Raw genomic sequence first — 20,970 nt, forward strand, 5'->3', positions numbered from 1 at the left:
AGTTGTCCAGTCTATATTATCCAAGGGAAATATCACTAAGCTTCACTTTATTCTCACTTGATAGATATGACTGATTACACTGTTTTGAAGTGTTGTTGCTTTCACAAATCACATGTTTCAAAAGAGTGCACAGGTGCTGTATGTAATCAAATCAAATGTATTTATAGCAGATGTAATCTGTTGAGTCAATTTGTTTCTGCTATTAGCTATTTTAGTACAAAGCTAGCTGAGAAAAGAACACAAGCCTGAACAGAGATATATTGGCCTCTTCAGAAGCTGAGAAAAGCAACATAAAGTCACTCAAAGTGCATATCATCATCTGTAAGTACCATAGTGGTAAAACAACCTTGTCTTCACCAATGATTGCCCCAAATGGACTCCATTTCATTCAGATTTACGTGCAGATACCACTGTAAGTGTCACAATAGAGACGTCTGTGTGAATTCCCTCTAGGTCACAGATCTTGAGGACTTGACTACAAACTTGAGTGGGTTAAACAAAAACGAGTGCATCTCGAGAGCTTGGGACTATTAGGTTCTATCTGAATTTTTTTCCAAATGTAGTTATTGACATATCATTGTTCTTATCAATGTCATCTACCTATATAGTATTCTGAATTCCCAAATTCATGTTATTAAGTTCAAAAGAATACAAGATAAAAAATAGCTGACACCATTCAAACAGAATGGGGCTTCAGAATTGTAAAGCCAATTATCTCAGAATAATCTTTTTGCAGATAGAACCTTATAGTCCCAAACTCTCGTCATGCTAATCTCAAACCTCCCAGTTGCCCAATTTCCCCCGCTCTCCATCCTTATCTTTCCCCTGTATCCTCAATACCGCCTCCATCATATTTCCTATTTTCCATACTCTCCTCATTCTTCTAGTTTATTCCTATCCCTCTCTCTATGGACTGAATCATGTTTATAATCCAGAAGGTAAAAAAATATTCAAATGCAGAGTGAATTGGATTCTGAGATATGGCTTTGCGAGCTGTGAGGCTGTTATGTGAGGTTCCATGATAGCAGAGGTTGGAATGGGAAATTGAGAGAGAAGGAGACTGATGCCTGATGCCTGATGCCTTATGGCTGACCCTGCAAGAGCCAGGTGGCCTGATGGCCTATCATGGTGGCTGATGGCCTATCACCAGGACAATGGCGGCTCTGCCTGGCATTTATCAGCTCATTATTTACCCAGCAATTACCTAAAGATGGTCCTGAGGAAAATGTACAGCTATCTCTGTTTTAAACTTGCATAGGGTTACAAAGGGAGGGCATATTACTGGAACCTTTCCATGTTTACCAGTAAACAACCAGAATTTTGTTAACTTTCAACTTTTGGTTGATTCAGATTGTCTGTAATTATCTCTGGCTCTCTGTGTGGTCTTATCATGTAAAATACACTACATGGTCAAAAGTATGGGGACCACCGTTCAAATTAATGGATTCAGCTATTTCAGACACACCCGTGGCTGACAGGTGTATAACATCGAGGACACAGCCATGCAATCTCCATAGACAAATATTGTCAGTAGAATGGTCCATCCTGAAGAGCTCAGTGACTTTCAATGTGGCACCATCATAGGATGCCACCTTTCCAACAAGTCAGTTTGTCAAATTGTTGCCCGGCTAGAGCTGCTTAAAAATCACCTGTCCTCGGTTGCAACACTCACTACCAAGTTCCAAACTGCCTCTGGAATCAAAGTCAGCACAATAACTGTTGATTGGGAGATACATAAAATGGGTTTCCATGGCCGAGCAGCCGGACACAGGCCTAAGATCACCATGCGCAATGCCAAGCGTCGGCTGGAGTGGTGTAAAGCCGAACAGAGGCAGTCAACATTTTGAACTATTTAACCATAAACGTAATTGGACTCTGGAGCAGTGGAAACACATTCTCTGGAGTGATGAATCACATGTCAAAGTGTAGGTGATATGCATATTGGCTACAGTCAGTCAGGTCCAGGCCGATGCTGACAGGAGGGAGGCACCAGAAAATGTAGCCCCATTTTAATGAGACTTATAAGTACATATATTTATTGGCTAAACGCCAGTCATGTTTAACAAATCTAATGTAGGATAATTAACGTCTAAAGGCTTGATTCTGTCATACCCTGTTCATATAGGAGAGAAAGGCCAGTGCCTTTTGTGCACCTTGCAATCTGAGCAGAGGCAGTCGACATTTTGAAACTATTTAACCATAAAAGTAATTGTTTAAAACCTAGATGTTTTTTTGTAATTTTATAAGGCATGTCTTACTGTGTTCCGGATTATTTTATAAACATATGCCATTAAAATCAGTATTTCTCTCAAGTTCTCAACTTTCTTTCATTGTCCAGCAGCCAAAGACACAATCCTAGTCATGTTAACAACCCATAATAATTGTTGCATCTTTAGATCTTCATTCTTTCTAAATTTCTAAATAATATTTTTTATCTTTGTCATATGAAACCGATCGCTTTTATGAATTCATTAATTTGCATTTGCGGTGCGCTTTGGAGAATGGTGTTTTCCTGATAGTGCATTTTGGAACATTTGAGCTTACTGCCGTGTGCACATTTCTGCGCATATAATGTGAAGAAATAGCCTAATAGTTTATCAACATTTAAAGCTAAATGTTCTGATCAGTTCCATCAGCCTCATTGCTTTAAATTGTTTTTTTGATGTACAGTGGTTGTTTTAATTTGGGATCTATCATCCCACAACTGTCCCAGAGTCTATTTGGAACATGTATTTCTAGTACAGAATAACAATCTGACCAGGTCAACTTTTCTACTTTGGGGAAGAGTAGATTGACATTGGATAGTGCTTTTGTTGTTCGTTACTCATCTTGTTGGCTGACAAAAAAGTAAATGTGGAATGTTCTTGTCACATCTTCAATATGCGCATAGGAATTGGATAAGAAGGTTGTGCGCCGTTGCATCCCCGATGTGTCTGTCTTCACTAGTAGCCTAGGCTACTTCGGAGCTGCAAAGCCTGTAAGATAGACCTGATCCTGTGACGGGCATTGGCTAATAAAAACTCTTCCCCTTCAGCAGGTTGAAAATATTTGTCATGGGCCCTCAGATCTTCTAAAAGTTCTACAGCTGCACCACTGAGAGCATCTTGACTGGCTGTATTACTGAATGGTATGGCAACTGCATCGCCCTCGATTGCATGGCGCGGACGGCCCAGTACATCACTGGGGCTGAGCTCAGAGGAAGGCCAGGACAATTGTCAAAGAACCTAGCCACCCAAGCCGTAGACTGTTCACTCCACATGGCAAGTGGTACCGGAGCGCCAAGAATGGTTTTCGCCAGGCATAATGGGACCCATGTCATCCAAAAAGTTTTACTTTTGACTCATCTGTCCATAGAACATTCTTGCAAGAGTCTTGATGATCATCCATTTTATTTTTGGCAAACTTGGACGAGATGGGTCCCATTATGTCTGATGAAAACCGAACACTGTATTGCACAGTAAGAACCTCATACCAAAGGCATGGTGGTGGTAGTGTGATGGTTTGGGGATGCTTTGCAGCCTCAGGACCTGGACGACTTGCCTTCATAGAATGAACCATGAATTCTGCTATGTATCAGAGAATTCTACGGAGGAATGTCAGGCCATCCGTCTGTGAGCTGAAGCTGAAGCGCAGCTGGGTCATGCAGCAAGACAATGATCCAAAACACACAAGTCGACATGAAAATGGTTAAAAAGCAACAAATTAGAAGTTTTGGAATGTCCAAGTCGAATTCCAAACCTAATCTCAATTGAAATGTTGTATCAGGACTTGAAAGGAGCAGTTCATGCTTGAAAACCCACAAATGTCAGTGAGTTAAGGCAGTTTTGCATGCAATAGTGGGCCAAAATTCGGTTGCATCATTGCAGCTAAAGGTGGCACAACCAGTTATTGAGTGTAAGGGGGAAATTACTTTTTCACAAAGGGATATTGGGTGATGCATAACTTTGTTAATGAAATAAAATAAGTATTGAAAAAAATTGTCAACTCAGGTTCCCTTTATCTAATATTAGGTTTTGGTTGAAGATCTGATAACATTCAGTGTTGAAAATATGCAAAAACAGACAAAATCAGAAAGGAGGCAAAAACATTTTCACTGCACTGTGCATTCAGAAAGTATTCAGACCCTTTTACTTTTCCACATTTTGTTACGTAACAGCCTTATTCTAAAAATAAATCCTAATAAATCGACAAAAAATACCCTATAATGACAAAGCGAAAAACGGTTTGTAGACATTTTTGCAAGTGTATTACAAATAAAAAACGGAAATATATTATTTACATAAGTATTCAGACCCTTTGCTATAAGACTCGAAATTGAACTCAAGTGCATCCTGTTTCAATTGATCATCCTTGAGATGTTTCTACAACTTGATTAGAGTCCACCTGTGGTACATTACATTGATTGGACATGATTTGGAAAGGCACACAACTGTCTATATAAGGTCCCACAGTTGACAGTGCATGTCAGAGCAAAAACCAAGCCATGAAGTCGAAGTAATTGTCAGTAGAGTTCCGAGACAGGATTGTGTTGAGGCACAGATCTGAGGAAGGGTACCAAAACATTTCTGCAGCATTGAAGGTCCCCAAGAATACAGTGGCCTTCATCATTCTTAAATGGAAAAAGTTTGGAACCACCAAGACTCTTCCTAGAGCTGGCCAGGGAGGTGACCAAGAACCTGAAGGTCACTCTGACAGAGCTCCAGAGTTCCTCTGTGAAGATGGGAGAACCTTCCAGAAGGAAAACCATCTCTGCTGCACTCCACCAATCAGGCCGTTATGGTAGAGTGGCCAGACGGAAGCCACTCCTCAGTATAAGACACATGACAGCCCGCTTGAAGTTTGCCACAAAGCACCTAAAGGACTCTCAGACCATGAGAAACAAGATTATCTGGTCTGATGAAACCAAGATTGAACTCTTTGGCCTGAATGCCAAGTGTCACATCCCAATGGTGAAGCATGGTGGTGGCAGTATCATGCTGTGGGGATGTTTTTCAGGGACTGGGAGACTAGTCAGGTTTGAGGGAAAGATGAACGGAGCAAAGTACAGAAAGATCTGTGATGAAAAGCTGCTCCAGAGCGCTCATGACCTCAGACTGAGGCGAAGGTTCATCTTCCAACAGGACAACGACCCTGGCACATAGCCAAGACAATCCAGGAGTGGCTCCGGGACAAGTTTCTGAATGTCCTTGAGTGGCCCAGCCAGAGCCCGGACTTGAACCCAATCTAACATCTCTGGAGAGACCTGGAAATAGCTGTGCAGCAACGCTCCCCTTCCAACCTGACAGAGCTTGTGAGGATCTGCAGAGAAGAACGGGAGAAACTCCCCAAAAACAGGTGTGCCAAGCTTGTAGCGTCATACCCAAGAATTATCGAGGCTGTAATCACTGCCAATTGTGCTTCAACAAAGTACTGAGTAAAAGGTCTGGATGCTTATGTAAATGTGATATTAAAGTTTTTTATTTTTAATACATTTGAAAAAATGAAAAAAAAACTGTTTTTGCTTTGCCATTATGGGGTATTGTGTGTAGATTGATGAGGGTGAAAAAACTATTTAATCAATTTTAGAATAAGGCTCTAAAGTAACAAAATGTGGAAAAAGTTGAGGGGTCTGAATACTTTCCGAATGCACTGCATATTATTCTTTGCTACTTTTTTTTCGCTTTTTACTCTGCATCGTTGGGAAAAGTCTTGTAAGTAAGCATTTCAAGGTAAAGTCTACAGCTGTTATATTGAATTTGATGAGATTACCTGTTAATTACCTAAATTACCAGTCTGCCAGCCAGAATAGATTGTTTCAGTGACATTTGTCACTGTTTCTGGTGTATACTGGCCTGGGAGGCTGACTACACTTTATTTTCTTGTTCATTCCTGATGCCTCCTGCTCTGCTGTATATTGATGCAGTCCAATCCACCAGCACCACCCCAGAGTTGACTTTAAACTACAATGCCTATTGACAACTTTTGAATTCCCATGTCCTGGGTTAGATAGGGATGCCTGGGAATGTCTTGTTTGCATTGAGTGTTTAAAGAGGTCAGAACAGAACCACCTCAGCGATGAGATTCCTCTGCTTGCTGCCAACTTGGCACGGTGTCACACGACGGGCCAGCCAGTCTGGGAGATTAGACTTGGGGGGTGCAGCATGCTTAATTTCACAAAGAATTGGGAGAATGTTTGTGGGAGTTGGGGGGGGACAACATGCTCTTTGGGACAATGCTCTGTAGGACAATTGACAAATGACTTCACCTGTGTGATTAATGTGTAAATTCACATTAGAACTTCATGCATCTCAACCAAAACACTGTTCATTACGACCAGGCAATGTCACTTCCCTTCTCTAGCTTGAATCCAGACCAGCATGAAAAAAGTGGGGGGAGACTGCTGGGTGGAAGCTAATGGGTTTTTAGGTCTGGCTCGAAGTTATATAGTAAACCCACACCATCGAAGTGATTGTCATGCAATTGTGTGTACATGCAAACTGTTTGGAACAACATTTCAAAGAGACAAATGGTAGTGTGACAAAAGAGTGTCCTTGTGGGGTAATTGATGAACACACTCTGCAGCCAAGTGAACCTCCTTTCCTCGGTGGAGAGAGAGACAGGCAAGATGCATGAAGACTGTGATTGCAAGGTATCTAAGCAACCCTCTGTCAAGATCACATGCAGAACCACGTAAGGAGACAAACACTCAAATGCCCATGTTGAGCAGGAAGAGTATTTCACCGTTTTCTGCATGCAACCGTATTACCTAAAATTGTGCTATGTATGTTTGGATTCATTTTATGGCATTTGTTTTCAGCTATGTCATGCAAAGCATAAAATCATTTATGGGGGACTAGGGTGAAAGAGGGAGGAAGAGGAGGAGAGTCACAGATGCAAATATAGAGTGGCTTCTAAAGACACAACAGGCAGAGAGAAGAATAACAGACACAGACAGAGAGATTTATACAGAGGAACAGGGAGACAGAGAGGGAAACAGAGGGAGAGTGGTTGAAAGGGAGGGGCGAGAGAGAGAGAGAAGACAGAGTGACAGAGAGAGAGGCAGAGATACACAGAGAGCGACGCATACTGTATATTTACCCTGGTCTGTGGTCCCTGGGAGGGGTTCTCTGGTCTGTTTGCTGTATCCATGCTCCTCCGCCCTTCAGTCAGCCAGCAGACAGAGACAGAGGCTCCGAGCAGGACAGGAAGTGCCCAAATACACAGCAAGCCCATCAGTGTCAGTCTGTCAGGAAAAAGAACATGACAACAACTGTCACACCGCTGCCCCTGACTGACTGCTGCCCTTCACTCATATTATAGTGTGCCATAAAACAGTACAGTACAGTACAGTACAGTACAACACAGTACAGCACAGTACAATACAGCACAGTTCAGCACAGCACAGTACAACACAGCACAGTTCAGCACAGAAGAGTATACCACAGCACAGAACAGTACAGTATAGCATTATACAGTGCATTACAACAGTATAGTGCAGTACAACACAGTACAGAGCAGGTCCCTCTTTCATAGGTTCATAGCCATACTAATTTACCATCACCTCAACTCATTAATCTGTATAAGATGCACTTATTTAGAGCTGAGGAGCCTTCTGCTTAATTTTTTGGTGATGTGACTCTCCAAACTGTCATATTGCCATGAAAGAATAAACAGTGTTCCCGGCAACCATGTATAGGTCTATACTATGTAAACACACTCAGGCTGTAGAGCGAGGACCAAATTCCATGGCCGATGGATTCTGAGAGAAAAGAGGAGAGGAGAGGAGAGGAGAGGAGAGGAGAGGAGAGGAGAGGAGAGGAGAGGAGAGGAGAGGAGAGGGGGATTGGAGAGTAGAGGAGAGGAGAGGAGAGGGGGATTGGAGAGTAGAGGAGAGGAGAGGAGAGGGGGATTGGAGAGTAGAGGAGAGGAGAGGAGAGGGGGATTGGAGAGGAGAGGAGAGGAGAGGAGAGGAGAGGAGAGGAGAGGAGAAGTGGAGAGGAGAGGAGAGGAGAAGTGGAGAGGAGAGGAGGGGAGGGGAGAGGAGAGCTTGCCCTTGTGAAATGAATCAACAAAAGAGATCTGCCAGTCAGTTTGTTAATGTGCTGCTGCAGTGACGTCAGCTCCGCCAGGGGCAGGTTAGAGTTTTTTCCTCATGAATCTTGTTATGGAGGCAGCTCTGCAGAGTGATCACTATCTAGAACAGCCACAAAGTCATAAAATGTAACGCCTGACCTTAAATTAAGACCAAAAAGCTAAGTGGCTTCTAGGTACATTTTTCTATTCATAAAGAGAACAAACTTTAGGGAAAAGTGATTATTCAAGCAGCATACTAATCAGCTGGCACATTCAGATTTGTCTAGCCTGCTACTTTTTGTTCCACCTAAAGCCTAAATTATTTTAAAGTTCCTCAAAATGCTAAAAGGATATACAATTTTAATATATATTTGACAGAAGAACAATTCAAAAAGCATTTGTATGCTTGACCTTGGGTAGGGTACAAACAAGAATCAAAATACTTGACACCTCCTGTTTAATACTCTACTACACATTAGTTATTTGTTGTCAGAACCATTGCATGGCTGTAAACCTAACACATGCATTGCCATTTTGTTGTATTCAGGGTGTACCTCCAGTACACCTAGCCTACCTCTACCTCTGCTGCTGCCTGCTGTGTCTTGGTGTGTCCTGGTGAATATATCTCATGACAGCAGTACAGGCATGCAGCCCCAGAGGCCTTCCTGTGCCAACTGATCCTGTCCACAGGCGGCAGATTATCTGCTTCATTCATACGCTCCTGTCATCGGCACTTCCTTTTTTAGCCTGCAGCCGGCCGCCTCGCTAGCTCGCGTGCAGCTCCAATGGTAAGGGCCACCAGACAAGCAACAATACAAATGCAAGTCATCAGCCGGTCCTAGGCACTGCCACAGCACACTGTTGTAATTATAAATGGCACAGGCCTGTAGCGACAGTAAGTCTCCTTTCAGTGCCTTTCCACCCTGCAAGGCACTGCAGAGGAGGGGAGGGGAGGGGGGAAGTCCAAAAAGAAAAATAACATCTGTGACAGTAGTGGTGTGTGTTTGCTGCCCCAAACCAATGCAACCGAGAAGGGCTTTCTTTGTAATAAAAACTCCAATCCTACTAGTGGAGAAATATCATGAGTCTGCAGCTGCAGCAGGTTCGGAAAGCACCTTCACTGACGGATGTCTTCATAGCACAGAAAAAGGCTACCAAGGGGATTGCCTCCCTGTATTGTTTTTACAATGCTTGGATGGCTTGCCCATTTGCTTCGTGTCCCTGGTGGGTCACCACAGCAGATAAATCAAATCAAATTTTTATTTGTCACATACACATGGTTAGCAGATGTTAATGCAAGTGTATCGAAATGCTTGTGCTTCTAGTTCCGACAATGCAGTAATAACCAACGAGTAATCTAACCTAACAATTCCACAACTACTACCTTATACACACACAAGTGTAAAGGGATAAAGAATATGTACATAAAGATATATGAATGAATGATGGTACAGAACGGCATAGGCAAGATGCAGTAGATGGCATAGAGTACAGTATATACATATGAGATGAGTAATGTAGGGTATATAAACATAAAGTGGCATAGTTTAAAGTGGCTAGTGATACATGTATTACATAAAGATGGCAAGATGCAGTAGATGATATAGAGTACAGTATATACATATACATATGAGATGAGTAATGTAGGGTAAGTAAACATTATATTAAGTGGCATTGTTTAAAGTGGCTAGTGATAAATTTTTACATCAATTCCCATCAATTTCCATTATTAAAGTGGCTGGAGTTGAGTCAGTATGTTGGCAGCAGCCACTTAATGTTAGTGGTGGCTGTTTAAGTCTGATGGCCTTGAGATAGAAGCTGTTTTTCAGTCTCTCGGTCCCTGCTTGGACACACCTGTACTGACCTCGCCTTCTGGATGATAGCGGGGTGAACATCCAGTGGCTCGGGTGGTTGTTGTCCTTGATGATCTTTATGGCCTTCCTGTGACATCGGGTGGTGTAGGTGTCCTGGAGGGCATGTAGTTTGCCCCCGGTGATGTGTTGTGCAGACCTCACTACCCTCTGGAGAGCCTTACGGTTGTGGACAGAGCAGTTGCCTTACCAGGCGGTGATACAGCCCGACAGGATGCTCTCGATCGTGCATCTGTAGAAGTTTGTGAGTACTTTTGGTGACAAGCCAAATTTCTTCAGCCTCATGAGGTTGAAAAGGCGCTGCTGCGCCTTCTTCACAACGCTGTCTGTGTGGGTGGACCAATTCAGTTTGTCCGTGATGTGTACTACCTTCTCCACTACTCTCCCGTCGATGTGGATAGGGGGGTGCTCCCTCTGCTGTTTACTGAAGTCCACAATCATCTCCTTTGTTTGGTTGACATTGAGTGTGAGGTTATTTTCCTGACACCACACTCCGAGGGCCCTCACCTCCTCCCTGTAGGCCGTCTCGTCGGTAATTGGTAGGCTTGTTGGTAATCAAGCCTACCACTGTAGTGTCGTCCGCAAACTTGAGGATTGAGTTGGAGGCGTGCATGGCCACGCAGTTGTTGGTGAACAGGGAGTACAGGAGAGGGCTCAGAACGCACCCTTGTGGGGCCCCAGTGTTGAGGATCAGCGGGGTGGAGATGTTGTTACCTACCCTCACCACCTGGGGGCGGCCCGTCAGGAAGTCCAGTATCCAGTTGCACAGGGCGGGGTCGAGACCCAGGGTCTCGAACTTGATGACGAGTTTGGAGGGTACTATGGTGTTAAATGCTGAGCTGTAGTCGATGAACAGCATTCTCACATAGGTATTCCTCTTGTCCAGATGGGTTAGGGCAGTGTGCAGTGTGGTTGCGATTGCGTCGTCTGTGGACCTATTGGAGCAGTAAGCAAATTGGAGTGGGTCTAGGGTGTCAGGTAGGGTGGAGGTGATATGGTCCTTGACTAGTCTCTCAAAGCACTTCATGATGACGGAAGTGAGTGCTACGGGGCAGTAGTCGTTTAGCTCAGTTACCTTAGCTTTCTTGGGAACAGAAACAATGGTGGCCCTCTTGAAGCATGTGGGAACAGCAGACTGGGATAAGGATTGATTGAATATGTCCGTAAACACACCAGCCAGCTGGTCTGCACACGCTCTGAGGACACGGCTGGGGATGCTGTCTGGGCCTGCAGCCTTGTGAGGGTTAACACGTTTAAATGTTTTACTCACGTCGGCTGCAGTGAAGGAGAGTCCGCAGGTTTTGGTAGCGGGCCGTGTCAGTGGCACTGTATTGTCCTCAAAGCGGGCAAAAAAGTTATTTAGTCTGTCTGGGAGCAAGACATCCTGGTAGAGGGAGAAACATGGGGATTCAAACTGCCCATCTATGGGAGGAACGGGGGAATCTCATATTTTACCCATTATCGTGCGGGTGTCAGGGTTAAAAGGATACATTTTTCTAGGAATTGCTTTCAGAAAGAATTCATACTACTTGACTTTTTCAACATTTGGTTGTGTTACAGCCTGAATTCAAAATGGATTCAATTTATATTTTCTCACCCATGTACACACAATACTCCATATTGAGAGTGAAAACATGTTTTTTGAAATGTTTACAAATGTACTGAAAATGAAATGCATAAATATCTAATTTACATAAGTATTCACAGCCCTGAGTCAATACTTTGTAGAAGCACCTTCGGCAGCGATTACAGATGTGAGTCTCTCTGGTAAGTGTCTAAGAGCTTTCCACACCTGGATTGTGCAACACATGACCATTATTATTTTCTAAATTCTTCAAGCAGATTTAAGTCAAAACTGGAACTTGGCCACTCAGAAACATTTACTGTCTTCTTGGTAAGCAACTCCAGTGTAGATTTGGCCTTGTGTTTTAGTTTATTGTCCTGCTGAAAGGTGAATTTGTCTCCAGTGTCTGGTGAAACGCAGATTGAGCCAGGTTTTCCACTAGGATTTTGCCTGTGTATAGCTCCATTCCATTTTTATCCTGAAAAACTCCCCTGTACTTAACGATTACAAGCATACCCATAATATAATCAAATCAAATCAAATCAAATCAAATCAAATTTTATTTGTCACATACACATGGTTAGCAGATGTTAATGCGAGTGTAGCGAAATGCTTGTGCTTCTAGTTCCGACAATGCAGTAATAACAAGTAATCTAACTAACAATTCCAAAACTACTGTCTTGTACACAGTGTAAGGGGATAAAGAATATGTACATAAGGATATATGAATGAGTGATGGTACAGAGCAGCATAGGCAAGATACAGTAGATGGTATCGAGTACAGTATGTACAAATGAGATGAGTATGTAAACAAAGTGGCATAGTTTAAAGTGGCTAGTGATACATGTATTACATAAGGATACAGTCGATGATATAGAGTACAGTATATACGTATGCATATGAGATGAATAATGTAGGGTAAGTAACATTATATAAGGTAGCATTGTTTAAAGTGGCTAGTGATATATTTACATCATTTCCCATCAATTCCCATTATTAAAGTGGCTGGAGTTGAGTCAGTGTCAGTGTGTTGGCAGCAGCCACTCAGTGTTAGTGGTGGCTGTTTAACAGTCTGATGGCCTTGAGATAGAAGCTGTTTTTCAGTCTCTCGGTCCCAGCTTTGATGCACCTGTACTGACCTCGCCTTCTGGATGATAGCGGGGTGAACAGGCAGTGGCTCGGGTGGTTGATGTCCTTGATGATCTTTATGGCCTTCCTGTGACATCAGGTGGTGTAGGTGTCCTGGAGGGCAGGTAGTTTGCCCCCGGTGATGCGTTGTGCAGACCTCACTACCCTCTGGAGAGCCTTACGGTTGAGGGCGGTGCAGTTGCCATACCAGGCGGTGATACAGCCCGCCAGGATGCTCTCGATTGTGCATCTGTAGAAGTTTTTGAGTGCTTTTGGTGACAAGCCGAATTTCTTCAGCCTCCTGAGGTTGAAGAGGTGCCGCTGCTGCGCCTTCTTCACGATGCTGTCTGTGTGAGTGGACCAATTCAGTTTGTCTGTGATGTGTATGCCGAGGAACTTAAAACTTGCTACCCTCTCCACTACTGTTCCATCGATGTGGATAGGGGGGTGTTCCCTCTGCTGTTTCCTGAAGTCCACAATCATCTCCTTAGTTTTGTTGACGTTGAGTGTGAGGTTATTTTCCTGACACCACACTCCGAGGGCCCTCACCTCCTCCCTGTAGGCCGTCTCGTTGTTGTTGGTAATCAAGCCTACCACTGTTGTGTCGTCCGCAAACTTGATGATTGAGTTGGAGGCGTGCGTGGCCACGCAGTCGTGGGTGAACAGGGAGTACAGGAGAGGGCTCAGAACGCACCCTTGTGGGGCCCCAGTGTTGAGGATCAGCGGGGAGGAGATGTTGTTGCCTACCCTCACCACCTGGGGGCGGCCCGTCAGGAAGTCCAGTACCCAGTTGCACAGGGCGGGGTCGAGACCCAGGGTCTCGAGCTTGATGACGAGCTTGGAGGGTACTATGGTGTTGAATGCCGAGCTGTAGTCGATGAACAGCATTCTCACATAGGTATTCCTCTTGTCCAGATGGGTTAGGGCAGTGTGCAGTGTGGTTGAGATTGCATCGTCTGTGGACCTATTTGGGCGGTAAGCAAATTGGAGTGGGTCTAGGGTGTCAGGTAGGGTGGAGGTGATATGGTCCTTGACTAGTCTCTCAAAGCACTTCATGATGACGGATGTGAGTGCTACGGGGCGGTAGTCGTTTAGCTCAGTTACCTTAGCTTTCTTGGGAACAGGAACAATGGTGGCCCTCTTGAAGCATGTGGGAACAGCAGACTGGTATAGGGATTGATTGAATATGTCCGTAAACACACCGGCCAGCTGGTCTGCGCATGCTCTGAGGGCGCGGCTGGGGATGCCGTCTGGGCCTGCAGCCTTGCGAGGGTTAACACGTTTAAATGTCTTACTCACCTCGGCTGCAGTGAAGGAGAGACCGCATGTTTTCGTTGCAGGCTGTGTCAGTGGCACTGTATTGTCCTCAAAGCGGGCAAAAAAGTTATTTAGTCTGCCTGGGAGCAAGACATCCTGGTCCGTGACTGGGCTGGATTTCTTCCTGTAGTCCGTGATTGACTGTAGACCCTGCCACATGCCTCTTGTGTCTAAGCCGTTGATTTGAGATTCTACTTTGTCTCTGTACTGGCGCTTAGCTTGTTTGATAGCCTTGCGGAGGGAATTGCTGCACTGTTTGTATTTGGTCATGTTACCAGACACCTTGCCCTGATTAAAAGCAGTGGTTCGCGCTTTCAGTTTCACACGAATGCTGCCATCAATCCACGGTTTCTGGTTAGGGAATGTTTTAATTCGTTGCTATGGGAACGACATCTTCAACGCACGTTCTAATGAACTCACACACCGAATCAGCGTATTCGTCAATGTTGTTATCTGACGCAATACGAAACATCTCCCAGTCCACGTGATGGAAGCAGTCTTGGAGTGTGGAGTCAGCTTGGTCGGACCAGCGTTGGACAGACCTCAGCGTGGGAGCCTCTTGTTTTAGTTTCTGTCTGTAGGCAGGGATCAACAAAATGGAGTCGTGGTCAGCTTTTCCGAAAGGGGGGCGGGGCAGGGCCTTATATGCGTCGCGGAAGTTAGAGTAACAATGATCCAAGGTCTTTCCACCCCTGGTTGCGCAATCGATATGCTGATAAAATTTAGGGAGTCTTGTTTTCAGATTAGCCTTGTTAAAATCCCCAGCTACAATGAATGCAGCCTCCGGATAAATCGTTTCCAGTTTGCAGAGAGTTAAATAAAGTTCGTTCAGAGCCATCAATGTGTCTGCTTGGGGGGGGGATATATACGGCTGTGATTATATCGAAGAGAATTCTCTTGGTAGATAATGCGGTCTACATTTGATTGTGAGGAATTCTAAATCAGGTGAACAGAAGGATTTGAGTTCCTGTATGTTTCTTTCATCACACCATGTCACGTTGGCCATGAGGCATACGCCCCCGCCCCTCTTCTTACCAGAAAGATGTTTGTTTCTGTCAGCGCGATGCGTGGAGAAACCCGTTGGCTGCATCGCTTCGGATAGAGTCTCTCCAGTGAGCCATGTTTCAGTGAAGCAAAGGACGTTACAGTCTCTGATGTCCCTCTGGAATGCTACCCTTGCTCGGATTTCATCAACCTTGTTGTCAAGAGACTGGACATTGGCAAGAAGAATGCTAGGGAGTGGTGCACGGTGTGCCCGTCTCCGGAGTCTGACCAGAAGACCGCTTCGTTTCCCTCTCTTTCGGAGTCGTTTTTTTGGGTCGCTGCATAGGATCCACTCCGTTGTCCTGTTTGTAAGGCAGAACACAGGGTCCGCGTCGTGAAAAACGCGGACCCTAATACAGCCACCACTATGCTTGAAAATATGGAGAGTGGTACTCAGTAATGTGTTGGATTTGCACCAAATATAACACTTTGTATTCAGGAATAAAGTTAACTGCTTTGCCATATTTTTTGCAATATTAAGTTAGAGCCTTGTTGCAAACAGAATGCATGTTTTGGAATATTTGTATTCTGTACAAGCTTCCTTCTTTTCACTTTGTCAATTTGGTTAGAATTGTAGAGTAACTACAATGTTGTTGATAATCCATCCACCTGACAGGTATGCATTATCAAGAAGCTGATTAAACAGCATGATCATTACACAGGTGCACCTTGTGCAGAGGACAATAAAAGGACACTCTAAAATGTGCAATTTTGTTACGCAACACAATGCCACAGATGTCTCACATTTTGAGGGACCTTTTTTGAAAGCACCTGTATATGACCAAGCAACGTGACAAATCTCCACCATTTTGAAGTGTATCTGTAGTGGATTTTACAGCCCAGTAGCAAGCTATCTGCTTTAGTTTCTAAGATGATCGATCTCTGTCAAGGGAAAAGCTGCTTTTTACATATTGTGTGTATTTATTTATTCTGAACACATTTACAATTGTTGGGAATGTCAATTATTGCATATTTTTCAAAATACTTACCTTTATGTTTGCTTGCTGGACAGGTAAACGCCCCTGAGTACTAAACTGTAAACCAATCAAAACGTGTGTACTGCTGATCAGGTCTGCCAATCACGTTATCCATATCTAAGGTAGCTGGTGACAGAGTGCTAGATATCTGTCCGACGAACTGCTATCATGTAAAGTATTTTTTTAAATGTGTAATCTAACTATTTAATCATAGACATGTGATACCATCAATGCAAGCTGGAAAATGACTCCCAGCTTAGCTAGCTAGTTACAACAAGTAGATGTGTTGCTAGCTAGCAGGAGCAGATTGTCGGTACAAGGAGAGTTTTTAGCTATCAGTTTATTCCAAGTAATAATTTAAGACTACAAAAATCTATAGGACAAGTAGTGTAAAGCTAATACAGTCATCAAGGCAGGAACCAGTAATTGCATTCATACTGACAAATAAGAAATTACACATTGCCTGTCAATAGTTGGAATAAGATGCTTGCAGAGCACCCTGACTCAGACTGTAAGGATGTTCACTTTCTAGCTCACAAACTACATGCCTTTGCTGTAATTATTTAGTTGATGAATTATTGTATCTCACTTTTGTCTTACATTCAGCTCTCCTGTCCAGCTCCCAGAGATCAACCAAGTGCTCTTCACCAAGCATGGGCTGATTCATTCGCCTGTGAGGAGAACCATCCTACAGCAGTTTGAACTAGCCCTGCCGTCACTGTTTAGAAATTGAGACCAAATATGCATTTGCCTGTTGTCTTCTTTGTGGATTTTACACAGTCTAGAGCATTTTAGAGTTGAAGAACACCAACTACCGATACATGTGCTTGTTTGAGCATCTTGAAGACTAAATTCAATGTAAAATAAGTTTAACATGTGATGAACAGATTATTTTACTATTGTAACATGCAGTGGGGAGAATTATATTGCCCCTGTCAGGAGCCCAGGCTTTGCCATAGATGGTAGAGTTCTCATCTTGGACCACACAAGCTTAAGATTGCATTCTGCTAAGGCACTTGTCTCTCCCAACATTGGTGAGCTACGTTGGTGACCAGGGTGGGATCCTTTCAATACGACTATGGGGCCAGGGTACACACACCCCTAGAAGAGGAGGAATGCTGAAGCATGTGTTATGACAGTTTTACAGTCTCCATCAGAGGCCCAGGCTTTTGGCATAGATGGTAAAACTCTCATTTCTGGACTGCAGCACTGTAGGATTGTGCCCTCCACTGCATTTGATATACATTGACTGTTAGGTTACACTATATTTAGATACTAAAAATACTGCCTGAGAGACACCTTTGCTATTTGTCTCTGTACTCAAATGGTGAAACACTATTTGTGATGGTGTTCTTTGTTTGAATGTATGTGCATGGACTGTACATTATTGAAAACATGTCTCACACTCAGTCATACTTAGTAGAATAAGGAATGGATTGGAAAGATTTTGGCATCATCAACTTTTAGAAGGTTAGTCGGAAAGTTTGGAATTTAAACCCCCGAAATATACTCACATTCACAGAACATTTAGTATATGAAACTCAAACATTAATTTCCCATCCGCTATTTCTATAATGCCACAGGCTCTTTATCATTCTCCATACCTGATATTCCAATGACTCTATCATTATGCATGCCCACCATGGTATTGGGCAGCTGCTATTTGAGATCTCATCTGGTTTAGAAACCAAACTCTGGTTAATTTATTGCAGAGCACAATGCACAACTGTTTTTAGAGAAGATTGTATTGCAAGGTATGTGTAGGCTATGCCATGTGTATTGGCTAATATGCATATGCAGCTGTCGTTTTTAAACCTTCATTCTAGCATACAGTACATAACACACAGACCGCTTTCTTCCTACATGTTTCCATTTGGGTTTCTATGCAAAGTATATGATTGATTGTTTCTTTATGCCTGCAGCGAGATACTTGAAATTAGATATATATTCATGATTGATAAAACATGATTGATAAAACATTTGAATTCACTGACAGATAGCTAATGAAACACAAATGTACATTTACAGTAGCTGGCTAGGCTAGTCAAACTGTAACATTGGCTAGCTTTCAATAAAATGGCTAAATGGTAGACGGAGGAACCTCTTCATATGATCAAGACAATTCGTATTGCATGCTGCATATTTCAAGTACACTCGAAAACATACCGTGATGGTATCTTATTTCAGTCTTTGGGAGCTAGCTATACAGTGCCTTGCGAAAGTATTCGGCCCCCTTGAACTTTGCGACCTTTTGCCACATTTCAGGCTTCAAACATAAAGATATAAAACTGTCTTTTTTTGTGAAGAATCAACAACAAGTGGGACACAATCATGAAGTGGAACGACATTTATTGGATATTTCAAACTTTTTTAACAAATAAAAAACTGAAGAATTGGGCGTGCAAAATTATTCAGCCCCTTTACTTTCAGTGCAGCAAACTCTCTCCAGAAGTTCAGTGAGGATCTCTGAATGATCCAATGTTGACCTAAATGACTAATGATGATAAATACAATCCACCTCTGTGTAATCAAGTCTCCGTATAAATGCACCTGCACTGTGATAGTCTCAGAGGTCCGTTAAAAGCGCAGAGAGCATCATGAAGAACAAGGAACACACCAGGCAGGTCCGAGATACTGTTGTGAAGAAGTTTAAGGCCGGATTTGGATACAAAAAGATTTCCCAAGCTTTAAACATCCCAAGGAGCACTGTGCAAGCGATAATATTGAAATGGAAGGAGTATCAGACCACTGCAAATCTACCAAGACCTGGCCGTCCCTCTAAACTTTCAGCTCATACAAGGAGAAGACTGATCAGAGATGCAGCCAAGAGGCCCATGATCACTCTGGATGAACTGCAGAGATCTACAGCTGAGGTGGGAGACTCTGTCCATAGGACAACAATCAGTCGTATATTGCACAAATCTGGCCTTTATGGAAGAGTGGCAAGAAGAAAGCCATTTCTTAAGGATATCCATAAAAAGTGTAGTTTAAAGTTTGCCACAAGCCACCTGGGAGACACACCAAACATGTGGAAGAAGGTGCTCTGGTCAGATGAAACCAAAATTTAACTTTTTGGCAACAATGCAAAACGTTATGTTTGGCGTAAAAGCAACACAGCTCATCACCCTGAACACACCATCCCCACTATCAAACATGGTGGTGGCAGAATCATGGTTTGGGCCTGCTTTTCTTCAGCAGGGACAGGGAAGATGGTTAAAATTGATGGGAAGATGGATGGAGCCAAATACAGGACCATTCTGGAAGAAAACCTGATGGAGTCTGCAAAAGACCTGAGACTGGGACGGAGATTTGTCTTCCAACAAGACAATGATCCAAAACATAAAGCAAAATCTACAATGGAATGGTTCAAAAATAAACATATCCAGGTGTTAGAATGGCCAAGTCAAAGTCCAGACCTGAATCCAATCGAGAATCTGTGGAAAGAACTGAAAACTGCTGTTCACAAATGCTCTCCATCCAACCTCACTGAGCTCGAGCTGTTTTGCAAGGAGGAATGGGAAAAAATATCAGTCTCTCGATGTGCAAAACTGATAGAGACATACCCCAAGCGACTTACAGCTGTAATCGCAGCAAAAGGTGGCGCTACAAAGTATTAACTTAAGGGGGGTGAATAATTTTGCACGCCCAATTCTTCAGTTTTTGATTTGTTAAAAAAGTTTGAAATATCCAATAAATGTCGTTCCACTTCATGATTGTGTCCCACTTGTTGTTGATTCTTCACAAAAAAATAAAGTTTTATATCTTTATGTTTGAAGCCTGGAATGTGGCAAAAGGTCGCAAAGTTCAAGGGGGCCGAATACTTTCGCAAGGCACTGTATCTGTTCCTCTTCATCAGACAGCAGGTCGCGTTTTTAAGAGGCTGTGTTGAGATCGTAGATCACAAGGGGTGTGTACAGGAGTACTGATTGGTTACAAGTTTAGCAGTTCAGCAAATTTGCCTGAGCAGACAGTGTTAAAATATAGAAAATGTGCAAGAATTGAAGGTGCCCAAATGTTTTATTATCATCATAAGAAGGTTTTACTGTCATATACAAAAAAAATCTGATCATCCTCGATGGGGATCGATCAACATCAGGTTTTTCAGCTTCAGTCCACCACCTATGTGTAGCAAAGCATTGCCACAAAGCATTATATTTTACAAGGAATGCTGCAGAAGAAGTAAACTCCTTCGTATGCAACTCTTTTGTCCGTGCGCTCACAAAGACACAAGGCTGGTTGGTGTACCCCAGCTGGTTAGTGGTCCTGCACACACAGCTGGCTGTTTAAACCTCTTTGAAAACAGCCTATACTATATTTTCCTCTATAAAAGATTATCTGAGCTTCATGCGATTGAACAAGTCACAGGAAGCATGCGCTCGTTTCATTGCCTTCCTTGTAGACAGAATAAAACAGGGTTGGGTGGATTACTTGAAACATTTACTAGCCTAATGTAAGTCTACTAATTCATGTATGAATAAATCAGAAACCTACACATATTCAATAGCCGAGAAGAAACAAAGAAATTGAAAGAAAAGGTATTAATTTATTTATTTTAAGTATTTTAACCTCCTAATAATTCATTTTCTTTACATTTGCTCTAGCATCAAATGATCATTAATGAAATAAAAGCATCAGTAAACATGTCATCCCCCACAAATGATGCAGCGCCCCCAGTTAGGCCAATTGAGATATTGCATACTAACACATTTCTGTTAATTACTATAGCTCCCGCCTTGGGCCAATCAGTGTAATTTTGTAAATGCTGGATCTCTATAGTGTCACGGCCCCTCCTCTGCAGTGAGGGGGCGGTTCCTCCTGCAGGCAGAGGAGGGTCGTTAGTGATTGGAGCCACCTGGGCTCAGGGTATTTAAACTGCTGCTTCACTAATCTCTCTCTCTCTCTGCTCCTCCAGGTATGATTCTGTTGTGCTTGTTCCTTTGTAGTTTTGCATAGTTTTCACTCAGTCATTCACACACACAGATTCATGCATCCCTGCACTTTACATACACCTTACATT

General features: G+C 43.1%; 1 protein-coding gene across 1 annotated transcript in view; it reads right to left on the minus strand.

Annotated features, from left to right (window-relative positions):
• The window catches only part of LOC139419443 (follistatin-related protein 4-like), a 232,967-nt gene that overhangs the window by 201,055 nt on the left and 10,942 nt on the right, over positions 1–20,970 (minus strand). Inside the window, exon 2 of the mRNA XM_071169392.1 lies at positions 7,078–7,222. Within this exon, the coding sequence (XP_071025493.1) occupies positions 7,078–7,212 (135 nt within the window). The 5' untranslated portion in view covers positions 7,213–7,222. The remainder of the gene's footprint in view (positions 1–7,077; positions 7,223–20,970) is intronic.

This window comes from Oncorhynchus clarkii, chromosome 10 (assembly GCF_045791955.1).
Source record: "Oncorhynchus clarkii lewisi isolate Uvic-CL-2024 chromosome 10, UVic_Ocla_1.0, whole genome shotgun sequence".
NCBI classification, from domain to species: Eukaryota; Metazoa; Chordata; class Actinopteri; order Salmoniformes; family Salmonidae; genus Oncorhynchus; species Oncorhynchus clarkii.